Genomic DNA, 24,998 nt, shown 5'->3' on the forward strand with positions numbered 1-24,998 from the left:
TGTACTGTTATATTGGAATAATAAACATGTATGTAACAACATCTCATGCATATGTTTTTTATACATAACATCCCTTTGTTAAGTTCTGTTCACCACTTTTCATATGTGATTTTTCACTGCTATAAACTTTGTAAGTTTAAAGCCGAAATAAACGTATTGTATTGTATTGTATTGTATTGTATTGTATTGTATTGCATTGTATAAGCAGAACACAATGGCTAATTTTAATAACTAGCCGTGTCCCCCATGACCACAAGCATTCTTGTATGCCAAACAGGATATTGATCTGTCCTTCCAAGTACATCCACTTGCATATTCCTGCTAAAACATTTTTTTCTACCCTTCTACACACAATTAAAGGCATCCTTTGCGTGCGAGCAACAATTTGCTCTGCCCTTCCAGATATCACACAAGGCATCCTGTCTTTTCGAAAAAAAATGCTCTGTTCTTTCAGAAATAACCACTGGTACCCTGTACTTGCCACTAATAGTTCGTTCTCTCTATCTAGATACAGCCAGAAGCACCATAGGTCGGCTAACACAATGTCGGCCCACCATTAAATCCGACTTTAGGCCGATATAGATTTTGATATAGGCTCGATGCCGGCCCGGTGTGTGAGTGCTAGCTGGGTAATTCCAAGGCACCATTGAATCACAGGGACATGATTGTTAAATCCAAGGCATACAAAGCAAATATTGACACCCTTAAAAGAAACAACTGCGAGACAAAAACACGAATTTGTACATCAACGGGGTGGAATCAGCATACGTTTATAAATCGATAAATTTGTTCGACACATTCGTGTACGATGGTAAAATAATTGTGAAGTCCAGACAGGATGGGCCCGCTATCCTCGTAATGCGCATCAAGGATTTGCACCAGGACTGGGCAAGCCGCGCAAATAGCTTGACATCTGAAACAATTAGTTCCAATGTTTTTAGTGCCCAATAACAATGTTATTTATATATAATTCTATTAAGTATACGAATTGCATATGTTGTATAGTAATGTAGCATATTATATGATATTTACAACGCTAGACACTTTTGTATCAATAGTGTTGCATATGTTCTCTCTTAAACGTTAATAGCTGAAACATTAAATGTAATTTTATTGCAATATAAATGTACATGTATCATATGGCAGCGAGATATGACCATTTATAGCCATTCCTTGTATGTGCTGTTAGTAGATATGTGAACCAATTTACCGACTCATTTTTTTTTCAAAACGATCTAAACTTACCCATCATTTATGAATATCAATTTGCAATCAATACTGACAACAGTTTGGGTGTTGATAAATAAAACAATTAATATATTCCAAATTCGTTATCTGTTGGATTTCTAATAATTCGAAATAGAAAAATAACAGCAACATAAACTTTACACTTCTGAGGTCAAATGTAGATAGCAAGGGTAATTTCTGAAAATTGTTATCACATGATTAAATTTGAACACAACTATCTCTCTCTCTATATTTGTATGTGACTATGACCTAAATAAGGAATTTTTATAATCGGATTTATTATAAAGGTAAAACACATATATTTAGCGTTTTTTGGTTTTGAAAATGTGTTTGTGAACTACATTTTACTTCATTTACCTGATGATGTAGTTATTTTGTCTGTACAATGCATACTTGTAAGTGAATTCGAAACGTACCCATTATTTATGAATATCAATTTACAATCAATACTGACAGCAGTTTTGGTTTACGATTTCCTCTAGTTCTGGCTTCCATAACTTTAATGTTGATATTTTTATGTTTACCACACATAAAAGTTATGGCGTAACCCCCATACCAAAGTCAACCAGAATCAACTGACTACGATGATCCAATTAAATGACTCACAATCACATGACCGTAATTACGACGATTGATTCTAATTTAAGCATCGGGTTAACATTGTTTATTTTATAGTTGAAACCAATTGCAGGTAGGTTGAAAATTAATTTTAATAAATAAAAACAATTAATATATTCAAAATTTGTTATCTGTTAGATTTCTAATCATTCAAAATAGAAAAAAACAACAAAATAAACTTTACACTTGTGAGGTCAAATGTAGGTAACATGGGTATTTTCTGAAAAAGTGAATATAAAATATATATATGACCTAATTAAGGAATGTATATAATCGGATTTATTATAAAGGTAAAAGGTAAAACATCTATCTATAAAGTGTATTTTGGTATTGAAAATGTGTTTGTGAACTACATTTTACTTCATTTACCTGACAATATAATTATTTGTCTGTACAATGCATACAAGTGAAATAGCAGCGTGACTTTATATAATTTATGTCACGAAATCTGGTTGGGTTTAGAAACGGCGTTCTCTTCAGCGAACACGTCCCAAAAGGTAAAATATAACGTGTTCGCTGAAGTTCTTTAGCTAGATTTTCTCATGGAATTCCATTGATGAAAGTCTCAGGTGTGTTAGTACACGCAAGCCACGTGGATGTCATCGTCACCAGACCTAAACATAGAAGAAGTCTATGAAAGCGCATTTCCTATAATATATATATATACACTAACCACAACTGCTTTATTATTGTACAGATTTCTTTTTCCATTACACGTATGTACATGCATTGTATTACTCTATTTCTTTGTTTTGAGCCAATGTGAGGAAGTTCAAACTCGTGAAAATGGCGCACTCAGTAACCCGGGTGTGAAAATACACTGTAATGCATTCAGATAACTATTTAATTTACTGTGCCCTATCACTAAAGCATGCGCAGTCATCCACTGTTTATCGGTGTATAAGGTCTAAGATAGTTTCACTTCCTCGGCGAAATATTAAATCTCGTTGTTAAAACGTGCCTGTTTTTTCTTCTTCTTTACATTTATTTATTCAGCATGTATTTTTTTCATATAAAGCACACATAATAAACAATATGGCGAACGCGAATGTACGGGGAAATGCAGTTGTGATAGTAAATGAAAAATTTGGAGAAGAATCAAACCTGGAATTGAGGAAGGGAGCAAAGATAGACAAAGACATCTTGATTTCAATCATTCGTGGACTTGGATTTAAATGCATCAATGAAAAAGATAGTTTAAATGTTTCGTCAACACGTTGGCAGCATGAAGGTTATATGAAAGAGAATTGTGATTGTCTTAGTTGTCGGGTGAATACAACAACAGCCCTAAATGACGGTACGGACTGTTTTCTATTTGCTATAAGTACCCATGGAAGAGAGGAGAAAGGTTCTATGGAGCTTCAGTTTAGTGACGGAAAACCTGTTAAGCTGAAAAGCATTGTAGATGTTCTGAATAGCGACTCACTGAGGGGGAAGAAGAAAATTCTGATAGTGCAAGCCTGCAGAAGTCGGGAGGATAAAGGTACTTCAAATGGACTTAATCTTTATGTCTGGCTTCCATAACTTTAATGTAGATAATTTGTTTATGTTTCGGCCACACCAAATTAATGTTCAGTTCCTCGGATTTTTGCCGAAAAAAATTGGAGCGAGCGAGCGAAAAAAAAAATAAAAAAAATATTTTTGTCAGTTTTCATAAAAACCGAAGCGAGCGAAGAGCGAAAAATATATTTTTCCTTATATTCAATATAAATAAGAAAGATTGTTCAAAATAACTGCCCTTAAACCCATTTTAATGCCATCTTGAACTGAACCTCTCTCTAATGGACATTGGGAAAATGTCGGAATACATACTATTTATTCATCCGTGTTTAGTACAAACATTTTATGGATTAATCTAATTTCTTATATAATTAAAACGTACTTTAATATGACGATCATTCATAATAATAAATAACCCTGCTTTTAGTAAAGAGTTTGAAACCACCTATATAAATCTACCTGAATCAGTTTAACATAATATGCAACTGTATTTAGACATAACTTAGGATTGATTTTGGATTTGTAAAAAATGATCACTTACACACTGTTATCAGCAAACATCAGACTCCATATAACATAGACTAAATTTTGTTTTTATTATCACAGGAAATGCAATGACATGTGCTTATTAAAACAAAAAGAACAAGGGTATTTTTCAGAGTACTTTTTTTGGTTATTTAAATGTTTTTATGCACCAGCCAATTGTATATGCCCCCCCCCCCCCCCAGTCCGGAATAGCGGGGACTTTGACTTCCGGTCTCTCAAAACCCAGTTAAAATACCCGACCTGCTGGTAAAATCCCTGCCAAATGGCCCCCGCAACCCGAATACCTATGTGAGGAACATTCCCGACTATTTTCAATATGAAGACAAAACCACATTCACTAGGCACTGCGGGGCCACCTGAAAGGTAAAAATACAGCCCATTGCTGTCCCCGGTAAACCCCTGGAACAAGGGCGAGGGGTGGGCGGGGCAGTGGTTACAATTGGTGCATTACAATCCCGGATTATGTTGCAAATAAAAACAAAATATAAGGTGATAAACTTAGGCTTATTTATGTTGAGGTATACCAGTGTTTATATCGCTATTTGTGAAAAGATATTTGTTCAAAACTGTTGCTTTGTCAGAATTTGATCAAAAATGAGCTTGATACATCAATTTGGACCAAACAGTGACTCATGTTCCAGTTAAGTTGACCTGTGTCATCTTCAGCATCGTTGTAACGAGGTAACATTTTGGTCCCTTGTATTATGACTTGAATAAAATAGTACAAAGTTGATCATTCCGATTTCCATTTAAAACGAGTCACTAATTACGCAATATAATCGCTAACAGTGTCAGATACACATGCTTTATTGCATAATAATTGCTTTAAATAATGGTCCTTTAGTGCATGAGACGATCAACAATGGCTTCAAGCATGCTCAAAACATATTTATTGTCAAAAATAAGATTTAATTTCCAAATTTCCAAAATTTCGGGTCGGCCCAGGTGTCAATCCTTAATTATGATCGGACCTGCTTGAGGCCATCAGAATTATTAATGTCGTTCATCTTTGTCGTGATATTTTTATTTTTTTTACTTTTATGTTATAAAAGGAATGCCAATATTACTATATTATAGTATATTTATATATAGATTTTAGGCTTAAAAGTATCACGATTATGAAACTGTTGTCCGCATCTCAATAATATGTACCTTTTAATACGAAGTTGTTAGTGTCTTTCAAAGAAATATTTTAATTGATATTTATGTATGTCATACAAAAATAACCCTATCATATACCATTTCTTTTATGGACATTTGAAGGTACATATTAACAAAATCAATTGATATATTTTAATTTTTGCATCAAATATGTTCTTTGATAATATAAAGAAAAGTACATTGATCAAAGTGTAAGTGAGAAAGAAATAGAATTGGCTTCAATTGCCAATCAATAGTCTCTGCTCACAGTCTGCAGTCTATCACAGATCAATGAGCAATTGCAATGACCAACAGTTAACACAAACGCTTCCGTGGGAGAGGGGATGGCACATGCCCCATCACTAAAGTCGTCAAAGTTTGCATTCTATCTCAAAGGAGTGGAAATTAATAAACTACACCTTTCAAATGCCATCATGTGCAGGCGACGTGAACTCATAAAAACAACAAATTCAAACAGCGCAACTTCCTTTAATTATGTCCTCTTGATGTTTCTTCATCCGTATATAAACAACAGTTTCCTCGTCTTCCAACAATTTCCAATACTGGTGAAAATGTATCCATCATCCGTGTGATATTTGTTGAAAACAAGAAAAGCATACATGCCATAAAACTGAGAAAAAAGTTATTTTCTCCAGTCTTGTAGCAGAACGCAATCCTTGAACATGTGCAAGATATGCCATGAAGTCAATATCACCACTACTTGAAGGCCACCAATGTGTTATGTTCACTTGTATGTCTTTCTGATTTCTTCACAAACTGCTTACGTCTAGCGGACCCTTGGGGGGGAGGGGTACGCCCCTAAGGTATGTCCTCTCTTGGGGAGCGGAGTACGCCCCTTAGGTATGCCCTTTCTTGGGGAGCGGAGTACGCCCCTTAGGTATGCCCTCTCTAACGTCTAATCCTGAACTCTCCCCTGCTTTTAAGATAAACTTTCATAACCAGTATCACTTATTACCTTATTATTATAATAAATTCATTAAACTTATCTTGAAGCCATGTGATGGCAGATAAACAATGGTTAAAGTTAAATGAACAGTAATGTTCATTTCTATTTTTTTTTTATTGATAAGATTAATCCCAATATGAAAGATTCATTTTATATTAGAAAATAAATAAAATATATATGTTTAGGAAAGACAGTTAAGAAAACCATGTTTTATGATAGACAATATTTTTTATGTAAATGATACATTAGAAACTAGAAATGTGTCCATAGGACACGGATGCCCCCACTTCGATTTTTTGTCACAGAAAATAAGCCATAATGATTATTCAGGATAATCTGCACATATAGGATAAGTTGAGTTGAGTTGGGTTTTACGGCATCGCAAGACTGTATAGGTTATATGGCGCCATTCAGGCAGGAAAAAACTTGTTGGATCCACATTGGACACATACTTTTCAAGAATTAGATTGGAAACATATATTTTTGAAGTATTTTTGGCAAAAAAGGGCCGTAACTCCTAAATGACTAAAGCGATTTCCATGACTATCGAACTTAATCAAGATATTATGGTCACAAACATGTGTTTAAAGTTTGGTGAGGATTGGACAAACAGTTTTCAAGAATTAGATTGGAAACATATATTTTTGAAGTATTTTTGGCAAAAAAGGGCCGTAACTCCTAAATGACTAAAGCGATTTCCATGACTATCGAACTTGATCAAGATATTATGGTCACAAACATGTGTTTAAAGTTTGGTGAGGATTGGACAAACGGTTTTCAAGAATTAGATCGGAAACAATCTTCGGGACGTACGTACGTACAGACAGACAGACGTACGTACGGACAAGGGCAACCCTATATGCCGCCACTTTGTGGGGGCATAAAAATATTCTTATTGTCTATCATGAAATATATATTTCTTATTGTCTATCATGAAAAATATTTCTTACTGTCTATCAAGAATTGTTTTTATTATTGCCTATCATGAAATATTTTTCTAACTGTCTATCATAAATATTATCATATTTTATGATAGACAATAAGAATTATTTTTTTTAATATTTCTTATTGTCTATCATGAAAAATATTTCTTACTGTCTCATGAATTATTTTTATTATTGTCTATCATGAAATATTTTTCTGTCTATCATAAATTTTAATACATATATTTGATTTAAAATATTTCTTATTGTCTATCATGAATTTTTTTCTTACCGTCTATCATGAATTATTTTCATTATTATCTATCCTAAAATATTTTTCTTACTGTCTATCATAAATTTTAATAAATATATTTTATAAACAAATTATACATAATTACAGTAAAGCAAAAATCATGATAGACTGTAAGAAACTTACTACTTGTGTTTTCATATAATAATAGGACAAATAAGAAAAATATAAATAATTCTTAAATTGTCTATCATAAATTTTAAAAAAACATATTTTACGATAGATAATAAGAAAAAATCTGGATAAACAGCTAAAGTTCAACATTTCAAGAATAATATTTTACGATAGACAAGAGGAACTGCGTTGATCATGATAGATAATGTGACAAATAAGACCCCTTTTTTATGCTTCAACTACAAAATTTTCATAATTTGTTTTCAAGATAGACACCAAAAATGTGTTTCTCCTTTGTTGACTTTCGTCTATAAACTCGAAGTTAGAGCAATATTAAAACCATTACCAAGATTTCCAAATCCTTTAGGCGAAGACCATGACACAAAACGAGTTGTCGTTTCAATTTCATGTGTTCGAATCGCATCCAGAGCCTCCAATAAACTTTTTTGCATGGTCGCCGCCATGTTGTATCACCTAAAACGACCAATTTACGGTAGTCGAGCTACTTTACATTACTTTACAGTATATTAATAATTGTGATTCCCAATAAGAGGTCGTATAATAATCTGAGATAGACAATAGCATCGACGAAAATTTCGAACCACATTGTTTATACCGGAAGCCGCCGTTTTGATTGAATTTATTGAAACCCATGCTAAACCGATCGATATACAGTTAAAAACACTACGCATCGGTAACTTCCCTTTACAAAAACACGAAAACTAGCGTAGAAAAATTATACTTGATTATTTTAAGCCTTTTAATGAATTATTACCTGAAAAAAATCTGCTTGGCGATCAAAATGGAGGTGTGGGCGCACAAAAAAAACAAAACATTTTCAAAAAAATAGGAGCGGTAAATCCGCGGAACGAAATATCAATTTGGTGTGGCCTTACTTCACATTAAACACTTCCCAAAAGGTGATATATAACGTGTTCGCTGAAGTTCTTTAGCTAAGGGTTGACATGCTTGTTATGTTACAATCTCGTAAAACGACTAAAATATCTTGTTAAAACGATTTAGTATCTTGTTAAAATCTCGTTAAAACGATTAACGTATATCTTTAAAACGAATGAGTAACTTGTTAAAACGGCTTACGTATGTTTTTTAACGATACTAAATCACTAAACAGCAAAATAAAGATGTCGTTTCAGTATTATTTTGTATAAAAAAAGATTTAAACGATTTTAAATTGTATTTTAACGCTTTTAAGCAACATGATTAATTTTGGGCGTATTTTCAAACAAATAATTATGATCTATAAATCTCTAATGCAGTAAATATTTTAATAGCGACTTGCCATTGTTCTACGAATTTTCGTCACGTAACACACGACATTAAAAATTTCAATTTATGAACGTAATAGTTAGATGACCTGAAGAAAAATCGTAATGATTAAGAATGGACGGAGTGAGCGTAGATTATTAAGATTCTACTTCAGGTCTTTGACTGACAAAGAATACAACCTTACATAGTCAACGCAAGTCTGATACAGGGAGTGTGTGTCGGATAAATGGCATGGTAGTCGTACCTTTAAACACAAACGACAGTTGAAATTATTAATGATTGCCAATCTTCAATATTATCGGCTGTGAATGTAGGTTGTATTCTATATTGTAAAAAAGTCCCTTAAAGAAAGGGATTAATCATCAGCATATACTGCTCTTAAAATGTTATTTTGATTTACCTTTTTGGACAATTATTTGAACAGTGTGGTTTTATTACTTACAATATTACTGTGTACATAGCAGTATGTCAGTACTTGTGTGTAATTTTGGAAGTTGATGATGATTTTATCTTTTTCAGCACAAGCTAATGATCCTGGCATAACGACTGCAATACTTGAGGTATAGTTTACAAGTGTATTCATATAACCTTGCGTCACAAGCACATGACAAAAAGAACATGATAACATATAGCATATATACATTGAGGCACTGCAAGAATTATACATACTATATATACATACAAATTATGTGTGTGTGCGTAGGGGGGGGGGGGAGGGGGGTCTACACAGATATTAGGCATCACGATATTTTCTAACATTTTTAAACTGTAGTAATTCACAGTTATTTCATACTAAATAGTTGGTAGGAGTGACCCTCCTTTTTATCATTGCAAACATAAATTATGTGAACAAGACCCCTTAAGAAGTTCGAAGGGAGCCAACAATAAGTAATACTGAATATACAATGCAAGTTTACAAAGTTTTTATATAGTTTTTCTAATAACCAGACACGTAGCTTAAATCAAAACGCAAGTTCTTGTTAGGAGTTCCTTGTTTTCCAACATGACTGAGACGAAACATATTAAACCACGATTTAAAAGTAAAATGCAGGCCAACGGGCATAATGTACCTATGTTGAGATACACAAGTACCAGTTCCAAATGAAGAACTTAAAGATGCACTCTTACTCCCAAAAAGAAGTACCACAATTAACACAGTATTTCAACCTTATAAAATGATAATAGATCAGAGCAAATCTTTTAGCATTCACCAATCATTAAATATGTTTACGTTTTCAGCTTGTAAATACACGGTCATAATCTTGTTTTTAGTTTTCATGTTTTCCAAATGTGCATTGTTTAGTAAGTAGTTTAAAGTTTATCACTTAAAATTTATTTTTGTTATATATATGTGTTTGTATTGATTTTGAATAAGAGTGTCACTTTCAGTCGTATTTTCAATAATTATAAATATGTATTAAATCTGTACAAAAGTCACAAATGGTAATACATGAAAACAATTATTTCTTCAACTTCTTCAATTTTAGCTCGACTATTCGAAAATAAGGAGAGCTATACTACTCACCCTGGCGCCGGTGTCTGCGTCATACATTGGTTGAGGTTTTTGATGTAAGCCTTTAAGTCATTATCTCAGTAAATACATCATTTATTGCATTGAAACTTAGGATATGTATTCCCAACTGTCTTACCTACTAAATTAGTGGAGTTAGATAACATTTATTTGAATATAATGCAAAGATTGGGCCTTTATTATTTGACTAAGAAATTCTGGTTAAGGTTTTGCGTGTAAGCACACATAGGTTAATATTTCAACAACTTGATGTATTGCATTGAGACTTTATACAATGGTACTCAACCGCCCAACCTACTTAATTAACTAAGTTAGATAACTCTAGTTTGCATTTAATGCAAAATAATTTCCATTTATTTTTCGACTTAGAAATTCTGGTTAAGGTCTTGAATGTAACCACATTTAAGTCAATATCTCAGCAAATACATCATGTATTGCATATAAACTATAGATATGTATTCCCAACCTACTAAATTAATGAAATTAGATAATACTTTTTGGAACATAATGCAAAATAATTTGGAACATATTGCAAAATAAAGGGCCTTTATCATTTGACTTAGAAATTCTGGTTAAGGTTTTGAGTGTGAGCACACATAGGTTAATATCTCAGCAACTACTTGATGTATTGCATATAGACTTTATAGAATAGCAGTCAACCATCCATCTACTTTTCTCCCACCTCAGATAAGTAGATCCAATAATTTATCCATGCTAGAAATTCTTATCTTGCCCACGGGCGAAGATAAAATGCCCGTATGGAACTCCTTTTTAATGTTCACCACATTATAATTACATCCCTTGTTGAAGACTGTCGTCTGTAGCATCATAGAAACCTTTTTTGTGGCAATATTTAGTATGCTAATTAATTAATTCTCGCTTCAACTGTCACAATTAAACGGTTTTCACGCACCTTTCAAGAAATAATGCTTCACTCTCCTTAGAACTATTTAAAGTCTGATTTGACTATTAACATAATATGAATCACTGTGCGCATAGGCATGACAACCACGAATTATCGCATATCCATACGCAATAATTTTCACTTAGTAAAGAAGAGTTCCAGCAAGAAATATATATTACTTAAGGGGACTGTGTCACAGATTGGCACAAAAAAGTTTTTTTCTGTAACGAATCTCAGGACAATTTTCTAATAGAATGTGTTACGCTTTGATATCATAATTGTAAAAAAAGTACCAAAATGTCAAAAAAAAAATGTGTCGGAGACCGGGTTCGAACACGCGTCGCCAAAATTGAACACCAGCGTCCTACTCACTGAGCTATAAAGGCTTATACTAATCGAGTGACATAATTAAGCTATACACCTACCTCGGTAATATCACGTGATAACACCGACAAGCCAATCACGCATAATGAATGAATTCTACCTGGTAGACATATCCAGTAATCTTTTTTAATGGACAAATACGAAATAGCTGCTAAACTTAAATAAATTGTAAACTATGTGGTACTTCAGTTAGTAAGTTCCAATGCATTGTACACATTGATGCCAAGTTTATATCAGTTTTCGACAATTTTCTTTTTTTTTCGCTATTTTATCATACGTGAGACAGCCCCTTTAATTTTGTTTAACTGAGGTGGGAGAAAAAGCATATACCATGGCCGTTCGTCTAAGATAGGCTCATCCCAATACTCGCACACGGTGTTTTGCTGAAACTGGGTAAACCTCGTTTCCGCAAAACACCTTACGCTCGGGTCGGAATGGACCTATCTTACACACTCGGCCATGGAAGATACTTTAATATAATCTGTGGTGGGAGAAAAAAAATTCTAGCATGGTTAAATTATTGGACCTACTTATTTGAGGTGGGAGAAAAATGAATATTATGGGAATTGCGTATAATCATACTGCTATTGTGCATGTGCAAGAATCAGTCTAGATCGGGTCAGTAAAACAAGAGTAATTGCCCCTTAGTTAATGAATAAAAGTTCAAACTTGTCCGACAGGATATAACTTTATAACTTATTGACAAATAAATGAAACTTCGATGAAATGTGTTTAACAATAGTGTGATGGTGTATGCGCAAGAATCGTATGAATCGAGTCATTAACACGTGCTTTTTTGCCCTTTCATTTATGGGAGAACATTTATATATAACTAATCGACAGAAATCAGTTAAACTAACATAATTTTTGTATACAACCATATTGCGGTGGTGCACGTGTAACAGGCCGACGTTTTCGTAAAGAAAGTTCTGATCGACTTGTTGGGGGAAGGTTCAGATATATTGTCCAGGGACTATTAAGGATGTGTCCATTTGTGGCTTAAACAATCATAACACAGTGTATCGTCTATATGTATGTATTCATTCGTTCATTCACAATGGTGATGATAACAAGTCACAAGTCAACATACTGAAAATAAACAATGGAATAGTAGTGAGTACATGATTAATATAATACATCGCATAGTTTTATATATTACTATTTAACAATAACACTTCACAATAATTACTGAAGTCATAATGTGTCTAGAGCTAAAATGATAAAAGAGAATAATATGACCTAACAGTATACAATGAACACTTACAGGCGTGTGGCGCCAAATGTCAAATATACATGTCTCTCAGTCTAAGACTGTCTTCTATGCTCTCAACCCCAAGACCGTGGTGTCAATGTTCTGCTAAACTGCAAACCAACAGATTATGAACGTGTGCAAAACGTGCAACAAATAGAAGAAAGAGAAGTCACTGCTGTTTTGAACAAGTAGTTTACCAGAACCACGAAAATATGTGACTTACTTCAAAAATACAAACAAAGCATCCAATACACTCATTTCACCAAATGCAGACTTAAACAATTGAGAATTAATACATACCAGATCACATTATACTTAGGATCCAATCTTAAAAATGTAAAAAGACAAGATGTCTGTCCAAATGATAATTTGAACTCAGAAAACAAAGTGCGTGAAAAAATGCTGATTTCACAACATCTTATTATTTTAAGGGAATAGTCCAAACGGCAAATTGGCAATGGGTTACACACGCACAAACTTTTGTCTGGATCAGAGCAGTCACACATTTTATTTATGATTAAAGGAACAGGAGATGATGGAGGCCGAGAGGATGAACCTCTTCCGTAGCTTTGTTAAGGTACATACGTTTTGATCAGTTTAAAATATAAATGTGGTAATACAACTTCTACCAGCTTCAAGCCTTCAGATTTCAACGATATTACATAACAAAAAATGAAACAGTATACATTTGTATATTATTTAATTATACAATGAAAACTACAAAGACAATCCCACCCGGAAAAGAACTCTAAAAGAACGTTCCAATCCATGTCAATATTATAGACAACGTGTGTGTATGTGTGTGTGTGTGTGTGTGTGTGTGCGTCTGCGTGTGCGCGTGTGCGTGCGTGCGTGCGCGGTGTGTATCATTTCTGTGTAGCTTGTTTGTATATGTTGAATTTAATATGTTTAAATCAAGCCCACTCTGTTAAGTGGCATAAGGCAAGGGCCTTATCGATAATGAACTGCAGACATTTAAGTTTAAGCCATAGTTCTTCCTTTAAAATTGTTTCCAAGATAACAAAAACATATAGGTATGACTTGTGCAAACCAGGAAATGCTTTACACCGTCATTTTACCATTAAAAGGGTATATAATTAGCAAGTTGTTGAAGGGTATGAAATAGTGATCATTACCTACAGGTATTTAAAATATTTACAGGAGAGAATCAACACAGAGACCGTATTGGCTGAGCAAGAAGTGTTGAGCGAAGCTACGAGACTGAAGGTGAAGGGCAGTGCTACTCTTGTGCTCGTCGAACTACTCATGGACGAAAATGTTCTCACTCAGATCGAACAGCACAATAATTTACTGAAAAAAGTAGGCTTCTTTTATATATTGGGGCACAAAGATATGAAACATCGCTAGATATATAAAATGATAACAGTTTTCAAATAGAACTAATGCGACCACATCAATTTTGTTTCACTCCTCTTTTAGATGAAATATGATTATAAGAACACTAGTTATGTGACCTTGGCCTTTAACTAAAATGTATGTTTGCAAATGCATGATTAAATAATTAGCTCGTCTTTATATGGAAAAAAGTCCGGGTAATGTGATAGCCTTGATTTTGCCGTCATCGTTGTACACAACCGTGGAACATTTGCCATTATTAAAAAACTACTCAAGATATTTAACCAAGGCATGGTACACATTGGCCATAGGCAATACGCACATGTACAACAAGACCCGTAGCTCTGGCTTTCATAAATGCCGAGTTTAGCCCTTTGTTCGTATTTCAAATATTGACAAGGGTTCGAATTCGCGCTGCGGTGAGTGATAGACATAATACAACACTTGTAACTACAAGTATGTGCTGTGTTATTTGAAGGGTTTATGAAAATCTATTTTAGAGCTGATATACCTCAAGAATACATGTCGGTTACCGTTTGTGGCGATAAGGAATGAATTCCTTGCTTTGCATTTATATGTTGAGACACATAATCACATTATAAATGCCCGGTGAAAAAAACAAGCCTGTCCGGTTATCTTTTCTATTTACCTGTTCATGTTTCCATTACAGTTTTGCCAAAACAACCTGAAGGCACAGAAATACTTGTTGGGTGGTATGGAGCAGCTGCTTGGTAAGTTCAAGGCGACCTTGATGCCGAAGGTGAAGAAGATCTTCTATAAGTTGTATTGCGTCGACATCCTTGAAGAGAACGTGTTCATCGAATGGAGCGAGACGGTAAAGCAGAAACGTGGTGGGATAGTTTCCGATTGAATGAGTATCTTATACTATAAAATAAATGCTTACACTCAACGCAAGTTTATTTTATGGGATCTTGGGATGCGCAATAAATTCAAAATGTATGTCCTTAGCTTAAATATTGCGTCACGGAGTCGTTTTCTCCATATCTGTATCAGACTACATGTAGGGAATAGTACCACCACGTAGATTATTTGTAAACCTTTTGGTGCTTTTAATAATTTATATCCTTTTCTTGGAAAGGCCTAAACAGATTATAAGGAATAATTATAAGGATAAGCATCGTCGGAGATTAATGAGTTGCTTTCTACTTTTGGCACCAGTTACCTTTGTATGGCAGTTTCAGAAAAGTCTTGGTGGCATGAACTGTTTCTTAAATACTAGATAGATTATTATGTTATATTTCTGGTTGATTGCAGGTTGAGTCTGAGTTTGTGTCTCAGTCGGTTGCTCAGGAGATCCATAAGAAGGCGTCACCGTTTATCAAGTGGTTGAAGGAGGCAGAGGAGGAGGGCGACAGCAATGGCGATGATGGAGACGAGGTGGGCAACGTCTAATGTTTATGCAAAATGGCATCATGGTGCTTTCCTAGATTATGGATTGGGAGCGTTCTGTATTAGTTCATCGTACAGTTGCAAACTTTATTTTTATAATGCCCCGAAGGGTGGAACATGGAAGTCGCGCTGTCAGTTCGTCGATTACAACCTTAATCTTGTCTCAGCGATGTATGTTGTTATTATTGATGAACGTTCATTCTAACTTCACATCACATCACAATTGGACGGTGACGATAATGTTGTTAATAAAATGTGTGCTCTTATCCCAAACTGTCGGTATAAAAATGTCGATAACATTTGAGAGCAAACATTCAGGACAAACATACGCTGATATCAAGAAAACGTCAGATAAAAGTTTTAACGTGACTGACTTAATTCACTTGATAATATATGTTTCGATTTGAAAAGTCGTTTATTGTAGCCGATACAAATGGTCACTAGAGGGTCTTTTGAAGATTTTTGTGCTTAACATACTTATGACAGAGGGAAACACGAAAACTATCATTGATACAGGGAAACGCAAAAATTAGCACCGGCACAGGGCAACATAAAACTATCCCTGACACGGGGAAACACGAAAACTATCACGAACACGGGGAAACACGTAAACTATATCACTGGCATACATAATCTATCAATGATACAGGTACAACTTATGCTGCAGCAGTTGAACATAAAAACATAATCACTGACACAGGGAGCATAAAAATTACCAATGCAACAGGGAAACACGAAAACTATCACTGACAAAAGGAAATACAAAACAAGTACCTGACATAAAGGGACATGATAATCATTACTCACACGGGAAAACACAGCAACATTCACTGACACTGGGAAACATGTAAACTATGACTGAAATAGAAGAACATGTTGACTATCACTGAGACGGGAAAACACGTTAACACTGTTACATCGAAACATGAACTCTATCACTAACACTGGGAAACACGAGACACAGGGAAGCACACAAACGGTAACGGACACAGCGAAACACAATAACTATCAAAGACACAGGGAAACACGAAAACTCTAACTAAATATTACGTAAAATATTATGACGCAAAGAAACATTTAACCTTAAATTGACACAGGGAAACAGGAAAACTAGCACTGACACGGGCAAAGACGTCATCTTTAACTGACATAGGGACCACAAAGAAGTATGTAAACACGCCATCTTTAACTGACATAGGGACCACAAAGAAATATAACTCGAAAGATAGCACTGACATGGAGAAATATGTAAACTTGCACTGACTCAAGGATTACGCAAACTTTCACTGACACAGGGAAACATGAAAACGTTCACTGACACAGGAAAACATACAAACTTTCACTGACACAGGGAAACATGAAAACGTTCACTGACACAAGAAAACATACAAACTTTCACTGACACAGGGAAACACGCAAACTTTCACTGACACAGGCAAACACGCAAACTTTCACTAACACAGGAAAACACGCAAACTTTCAATGACACAGGAAAACACGCAAACTTTTACTGACACAAGAAAACACGCAAACTTTCACTGACACAGGAAAACACGCAATCTTCCACTGACACAAGAAAAGACGCAAAACTTTCACTGACACAGAAAAACACGCAATCTTTCACTGACACAAGAAAACACGAAAACGTTCGCTGACACAAGGAAACACGTAAACTGTCACTGACACAGGGAAACACGTAAACTATCACTGACAAAGGAAACAAGTTAACTATCACTGACACAAGGAAACACGTAAACTATTACTGACACAAGGAAACACGTAAACTATTACTGACACAAGGAAACACGTAAACTATCACTAACACAAGGAACCACGTACACAATCACTGACACAAGGAAACACGTAAACTTTCACTGACACAGGAAATCACGCAAACTTTCACTGACACAGAGGCACCTGTAAACTATCACTGCCACAGGGAACAAGAAGTCTTCAATGGCACAGGAAACACGAAAGCTATCACTGACAGGGAAACACGTATACTATCACTGACACAGGGAACACGAAAATTATTACTAACACAGGGAAACTCTTAAAATATCACTTACATAGGGAAACACGTGAACTATAACTGTCACAATTAAACACGTAAACTATCACTGACACTGACATATGGAAACACGAAAACTATTACTGACACAGAGAAACACGTTAACTATAACTGACGCAAGGAAACACGTAAACTATTACTGACACAAGGAAACACGAAAACTATCACTGACACAAGGAAACACGTAAACTATTACTGACACAAGGAAACACGAAAACTATTACTGACACAGAGAAACACGTAAACTATTACTGACACAAAGAAACACGTAAACTATCACTGACACAAGGAAACACGAAAACTATCACTGACACAAGGAAACACGAAAACTATTACTGACACAAGGAAACACGTAAACTATTACTGACACAAGGAAACACGAAAACTATTACTGACACAAGGAAACACGTAAACTATTACTGACACAAGGAAACACGTAAACTATTACTGACACAAGGAAACACGAAAACTATTACTGACACAAGGAAACACGTAAACTATTACTGACACAAGGAAACACGAAAACTATCACTGACACAAGGAAACACGTAAACTATCACTGACGCAAGGAAACACGAAAACTATTACTGACACAAGGAAACACGTAAACTATTACTGACACAAGGAAACACGTAAACTATTACTGACACAAAGAAACACGTAAACTATTACTGACACAAGGAAACACGAAAACTATTACTGACACAAGGAAACACGTAAACTATCACTGACACAAGGAAACACGAAAACTATAACTGACGCAAGGAAACACGTAAACTATTACTGACACAAGGAAACACGAAAACTATCACTGACACAAGGAAACACGTAAACTATTACTGACACAAGGAAACACGAAAACTATTACTGACACAGAGAAACACGTAAACTATCACTGACGCAAGGAAACACGTAAACTATCACTGACACAAGGAAACACGAAAACTATCACTGACACAAGGAAACACGAAAACTATTACTGACACAAGGAAACACGTAAACTATCACTGACACAAGGAAACACGAAAACTATCACTGACCTATGGAAACACGAAACCATTACTGACACAAGAAATCACGCAAACGTTCACTGACACAAGAAAACTCGCAAACTTTCACTGACACAAGAAAACACGCAAACTTTCACTGACACAAGAAAACACGCAAACGTTCACTGACACAAGAAAACACGCAAACGTTCACTGACACAAGAAAACACGCAATCTTTCACTGACACAGGAAATCACGAAAACGTTCACTGACACAAGAAAACACGCAATCTTTCACTGACACAAGAAAACACGAAAACTTTCACTGACACAAGAAAACACGCAATCTTTCACTGACACAGGAAAACACGAAAACGTTCACTGACACAAGAAAACACGCAATCTTTCACTGACACAGGAAAACACGAAAACGTTTACTGACACAAGAAAACACGCAATCTTTTACTGACACAAGAAATCACGCAAACGTTCACTGACACAAGAAAACTCGCAAACTTTCACTGACACAAGAAAACACGCAAACTTTCACTGACACAAGGAAACACGCAAACTTTCACTAACACAGGAAAACACGCAATCTTTCACTGACACAAGAAAACACGAACACTTTCACTGACACAAGGAAACACGTAAACTGTCACTGAAACAGGGAAACACGTAAACTATCACTGACACAAGGAAACACGTAAACTGTCACTGACACAAGGAAACATGTAAACTATCACTGACACAAGGAAACACGTAAACTATCACTGACAAAGGGAACAAGTTAACTATCACTGACACAAGGAAACACGTATACTATTACTGACACAAGATAATACGTAAACTATTACTGACACAAGGAAACACGTAAACTATTACTGACACAAGGAAACACGTAAACTATCACTAACACAAGGAAACACGTAAACTATTACTGACACAAGGAAACACGTAAACTATCACTGACACAAGGAAACACGTAAACTATTACTGACACAAGGAAACACGTAAACTATCACTGACACAAGGAAACACGTAAACTATTACTGACACAAGGAAACACGTAAACTATCACTGACACAAGGAAACACGTAAACTATTACTGACACAAGGAAACACGTAAACTATCACTAACACAAGGAAACACGTAAACTATCACTAACACAAGGAAACACGTAAACTATCACTAACACAAGGAAACACGTAAACTATTACTGACACAAGGAAACACGAAAACTATCACTGACACAAGGAAACACGTAAACTATTACTGACACAAAGAAACACGTAAACTATCACTGACATATGGAAACACGTAAACTATCACTGACACAAGGAAACACGTAAACTATCACTGACATATGGAAACACGAAACCATTACTGACACAATGAAACACGAAAACTATCATTGACTTAAGGAAACGCGTAAACTATTACTGACACAAGGAAACACGTATACTATCACTGACATATGGAAACACGTAAACTATCACTGACACAAGGAACACGTAAACTATCACTGGCACAAGGAAACACGTATACTATCACTGACATATGGAAACACGTAAACTATCACTGACTTAAGGAAACGCGTAAACTATTACTGACACAAGGAAACACGTATACTATCACTGACTTATGGAAACACGAAACCATTACTGACACAAGGAAACACGTAAACTATCACTGACATATGGAAACACGTAAACTATCACTGACATATGGAAACACGTAAACTATCACTGACACAAGGAAACAGGTCAACTATCACTGACACAAGAAAACACGAAAACTATTAATGACACAAGGAAACACGAAAACTATTACTGACACAAGGAAACACGAAAACTATTACTGACACAAGGAAACACGAAAACTATCACTGACACAAGAAAACACGAAAACGTTTACTGACACAAGGACATACGTTAACTATCCCTGACACAGGGAAACACGTTAACTACCACTGACACAAGGAAACTCGTAAACTATAACTGACACAAGGAAACACGAAAACTTTCACTGACACAAGAAAACACGTACACTATCACTGACACAAGGAAACACGTTAACTATCACTGACACAAGGAAACACATAAACTATCACTGACACAAGGAAACACATAACTATTACTGACACAAGGGAACACGTAAACTATCACTGACACAAGGAAACACGAAAACTATTACTGACACAAGGAAACACGAAATTTATTACTGACACAGGGAAACACGTCAACTATTACTGACACAAGGAAACACGTAAACTATTACTGACACAAGGAAACACGAAAACTATTACTGACACAAGAAAACACGTCAACTATCATTAACACAAGGAAACACGAAAACTATTACTGACACAAGGAAACACGTTCACTATTACTGACACGAGGAAACACGAAAACTATCACTGACACAAGGAAACACGTCCACTATCACTGACACAAGGAAACACGTAATCTATCACTGACAAAAGGAAACACGTAAACTAGCACTAACACAGTGAAACACGTTTACTATCACTGACACGTGGAAACACATAATCTATCACTGACACAGTGAAACTTGTCAACTACCACTGTCACAAGGAAACACGAAAACTATTACTGACATAGGAAAACACGTTAACTATCACTGACACAAGGAAACACAACTACTATTACTGACACAAGGGAACACGAAAACTATTACTGACACAAGGAAACACGAAAACTATCACTGACACATGGAAACACGAAACTTATAACTGACACAAGGAAACACGTAAACTATCACTGACATAAGGAATACGTAAACTAACACTGACACAAGGAAACACGTAAATTATCACTGACACAAGGAAACACGTTAACTATCACTGGCACAAGGAAACCCGTAAACTATTACTGACACAAGGAAATACGTCAACTATCACTGACACAAGGAAACACGTAAACTATTACTGACACAGGCAACGCGCAAACTTTCACTGACACAGGCAAACACGCAAACTTTCACTGACACAGGAAAACACGTAAACTATCTCTGACATATGGAAACACGTAAACTATCACTGACATATGGAAACACGTAAACTATCACTGACACAAGGAAACACGTCAACTATCACTGACACAGGGAAACACGTTAACTATCACTGACACAAGGAAACGCGTAAACTATTACTGGCACAAGGAAACACGTAAACTATTACTGGCACAAGGAAACACGTAAACTATCACTGACACAGTGAAACACGTTCAGTATCACTGACACGTGGACACGCGTAATCTATCATTGACACAGTGAAACTTGTCAACTATCACTGTCACAAGGAAACACGTAAACTATTACTGACACAAAGAAACACGTCAACTAACACTGACACAAGGAAACATGTAAACTATCACTGACACAAGGAAACACGTAATATATCACTGACACAGTTAAACACATCAACTATTACTGACACAAGAAAACACGTAAACTATCGCTGACACAGGGAAAAAGGTCAACTATCACTAACACTGGGAAACACGTAAACTCTCACTGACATATGGAAACACGTTATTTATCACTGATACAGTGAAACACGTCAACTATCACTTACACTGGGAAACACGTAAACTATCACTGGCCCATGGAAACACGTAATATATCACTGACACAGTGAAACTTGTCAACTATCATTAACACAGGGATACACGTAAACTATCAATGACACAGGGAAAAACGTAAACTACCACTAACATAGGGAAACACGCAAACTATCACTGGCCCATGGAAACACGTTAACTATCACTGATACAGTGAAACACGTCAACTATCACTAACAAGGAAACACGTAAACTATCACTGATACATGGAAACACGTAATCTATCACTGACACAGTGAAACACGTTAATTTTCACTTACACAAGGAAACACATAAACTCTCACTGACATAGTGAAACATGTCAACTATCACTAACATACGGAAACACGTAAACTATCACTGGCCCATGGAGACACCTAAACTTTCACTGACACAGTGAAACACGTCAACTATCACTAACAAGGAAACCCGTCAACTATCACTGGCCTATGGAAACACGTATACTATCACTGACACAGTGAAAATCGTCAACTATCACTAACAAGGAAACACGTCAACTATATCACTGACGCAAGGAAACACGTAAATTATCACTGACACAAGGAAACACGTAAACTATTACTGACACAGGGAAACACGTAAACTATCACTAACAAGGAAACACGTTCACTTTCACTGACGCAAGGAAACACGTAAACTATCACTGACACATTAAAACACGTCAACTATCACTGACACAAGGAACATGTAAGCTAGCGCACTGACATTGACAAATTCGAAAATATCACTGACACGGAGAAATGCGAAAACTAATACTGACACAGGAAATTAAAAAAACTTTCACAATTATATTATTTACTAGTAGTGCGGCTAAGCTGGTATTTTAAGGTTGCAATTTGATTTGCTGAAGATAGAACGAAATGGCTTAATATTCGTATTTTTAACATTTTAAGGTGCAAAAACAACCCAAGACAAGAAATGATGACACAGACTCAGATTGTTCCAATGGAATAGTCACAACGTTAGATTTGCCAGCAGATTTTATCGTTATCTACGCTTGTTGGTCTGGCAGATACGCCAAACGAGATCTAGCCGAAGGATCCTGGCTACTTTTAGATTTAAAAACAAAGATCGAAAGCCATTTTGTTAGAAATAGCAGTTTGAATTTTCTACAAACACTGACTAAAACTGTGGCAGCAGTGGCGGAAAGGGAAACCGTTTGCTGGAAAAGGAAAGAAGACAATACGTACGAGCGTGACGAAGATGGGGAACGAGTGAAAGATCCTGTAAGTTCAGGAATGAAAAGCACAGTAACAATAGCACATACATTGAGGGAGCCACTGATATTCCAGAGATCCACCGCGGATGATACCCCAAGCTATTAAAATATCCGAATTAAACTGCGAGTTATGAATGATCAAAGTCCACCAAAGTTATTGTTTAAAATATTTATGACACTATTTTATCTCAAGAATAAGCACTTACTGACAATATAAAACGCAAAATAAAACTGCTGATCGTTTACTGTTGCAGAAATATCAAAATTACATGTTTACAGTGTATATCAAATTCCTGTGTATTACGTCACCTGTTTTCGATGGTCACATGGTAGATACAGATACTGCTCAAAATGCTTAAGTGCTTCAATTGGATTGATATGCTTAGTAATTTATTGTGTTTAAAACATTAATAAGGATCGAATTTTGAGAAATAAAAGATTATTATAAAAGAACTCTTTCATCGCGTTCCAAATTCCCTGTACCAATGACGCATCAACTATATTTTATAAGGTCAAGGTCACACTTAATCGTGGATAGCCGTGAAATGGGCCGTGTTTTTACCTTTCAGGTGGCCCCGCAGTGTCGGGTGAATGCGGTGGTTTTGTCTTGGCTTTAAATATAGCGGGGATTGGGCCTTATCTAGGGGTGCGGGGGCATTTGGCGGGGATTTTACCATCTGTTCGTCCCCGCAGGGCAGGGATTTTAGCCGGGGTTGGTTGGACCTAAAGTCAAAGTCGTCCCCGGACCTGGGGGGGGGGGCGTGGTTACAATTGACTGGTGCATTATTGATCGTGTCCGAGCTGTAACTTTGTCATGCACGGAGGGATTTAAAAAAATCGCACATGTGTTCGGTACATGAAGATAATATATCGCATGCAAGACCTTTAAACCTACCTAAACATTCTAGGTCAAACGTAGTGTTTAAACATTATGCAATATAATTCACCGTGTCCGGCCTGTAACTTTGTCATGCACAGAGATATTTTAAAATAACTTGACACATTTGTTTGATATATAAAGGCGATTGGACGCTCGCAAGACCCACGTACCTTCCCCAAAGGTCAATGTCACATTTAAAGTTTCATCATTACGTGTCCGGGCTATAACTTTGTCATGAAAATAAGTTGGCACATGTTTGGTACATAAGGACGACTTGTCGCATGCAAGACTCTCGTTCCTACCTCAGTGGTCTAGGTCACACTAGCAGGTTTATCATTTTGGAATGCTGCACATATATATGTATATACAATATAGTTACATACTCCATATGTTTATCAGATATTGCAATCAAAGTTCATACACATATTCACTGTATTGAGGGGTATTGGTGTGCAAAGAAAAATATTTTGTGTATGGTATTTTTAGAGTTATTGCCCTTTGATTATTTGATATACTTATGTGTATGCCTCCGGTGGGAGAATATAGTAATCGGGCAAGCCTTTTACGTCAGTTGTTATCATCTTTAGGATTTTATGAAGTTGTTTTTTTAAGATGTTGGAAATAAACAAATGTTTGTTTTTTTAAACTTAGTTAAGCAAAGGTTAAAAGATAACATTTTACAAATATGGAGTGGTGACTTGGTA

The 24,998-nt window shown here is 35.7% G+C and overlaps 1 protein-coding gene and 1 long non-coding RNA gene across 5 annotated transcripts; one reads left to right on the forward strand and one right to left on the reverse strand.

The window, feature by feature from the left end:
* The first annotated feature begins 1,464 nt into the window (after positions 1 to 1,464).
* Positions 1,465 to 23,835, forward strand: LOC128209297 (uncharacterized). 4 transcript variants are annotated; one of them, XM_052913276.1, is made up of 8 exons: positions 1,465 to 1,535; positions 2,885 to 3,349; positions 9,173 to 9,213; positions 13,248 to 13,301; positions 13,886 to 14,044; positions 14,751 to 14,915; positions 15,356 to 15,478; positions 23,089 to 23,835. In XM_052913276.1, the coding sequence occupies exons 2-8, from the start codon at positions 2,902 to 2,904 to the stop codon at positions 23,518 to 23,520; spliced, it is 1,422 nt and encodes a 473-aa protein (XP_052769236.1). In that variant the 5' UTR covers positions 1,465 to 1,535; positions 2,885 to 2,901; the 3' UTR covers positions 23,521 to 23,835. The 4 variants fall into 4 exon arrangements, with proteins under 4 accessions (XP_052769236.1, XP_052769237.1, XP_052769235.1 ...); XM_052913277.1 differs by lacking the exon at positions 1,465 to 1,535 and adding an exon at positions 1,874 to 1,939; XM_052913275.1 differs by lacking the exon at positions 1,465 to 1,535 and adding an exon at positions 2,082 to 2,163.
* On the reverse strand, positions 12,334 to 13,124 carry LOC128209298 (uncharacterized). Its single transcript, XR_008256974.1, has 3 exons — positions 13,025 to 13,124; positions 12,737 to 12,834; positions 12,334 to 12,561 (listed from the first exon to the last, which is right to left on the reverse strand). It is a non-coding gene; the product is annotated as an uncharacterized LOC128209298 (long non-coding RNA).
* Positions 23,836 to 24,998: the final 1,163 nt, after the last annotated feature.

This window comes from Mya arenaria, chromosome 11 (assembly GCF_026914265.1).
Source record: "Mya arenaria isolate MELC-2E11 chromosome 11, ASM2691426v1".
In the NCBI taxonomy this organism is placed as follows: Eukaryota; Metazoa; Mollusca; class Bivalvia; order Myida; family Myidae; genus Mya; species Mya arenaria.

Excerpts from the sequence above, each read along its gene's own strand:
- LOC128209297 (XM_052913275.1), top strand. The coding sequence starts at position 2,130 with ATGTATATAATCGGATTTATTATAAAGGTAAAAG. Across the intron at positions 14,916-15,355 it reads TCATCGAATGGAGCGAGACG|GTTGAGTCTGAGTTTGTGTC; the intron begins GTAAAGCAGAAA and ends GGTTGATTGCAG. Across the intron at positions 15,479-23,088 it reads ATGGCGATGATGGAGACGAG|GTGCAAAAACAACCCAAGAC; the intron begins GTGGGCAACGTC and ends TAACATTTTAAG.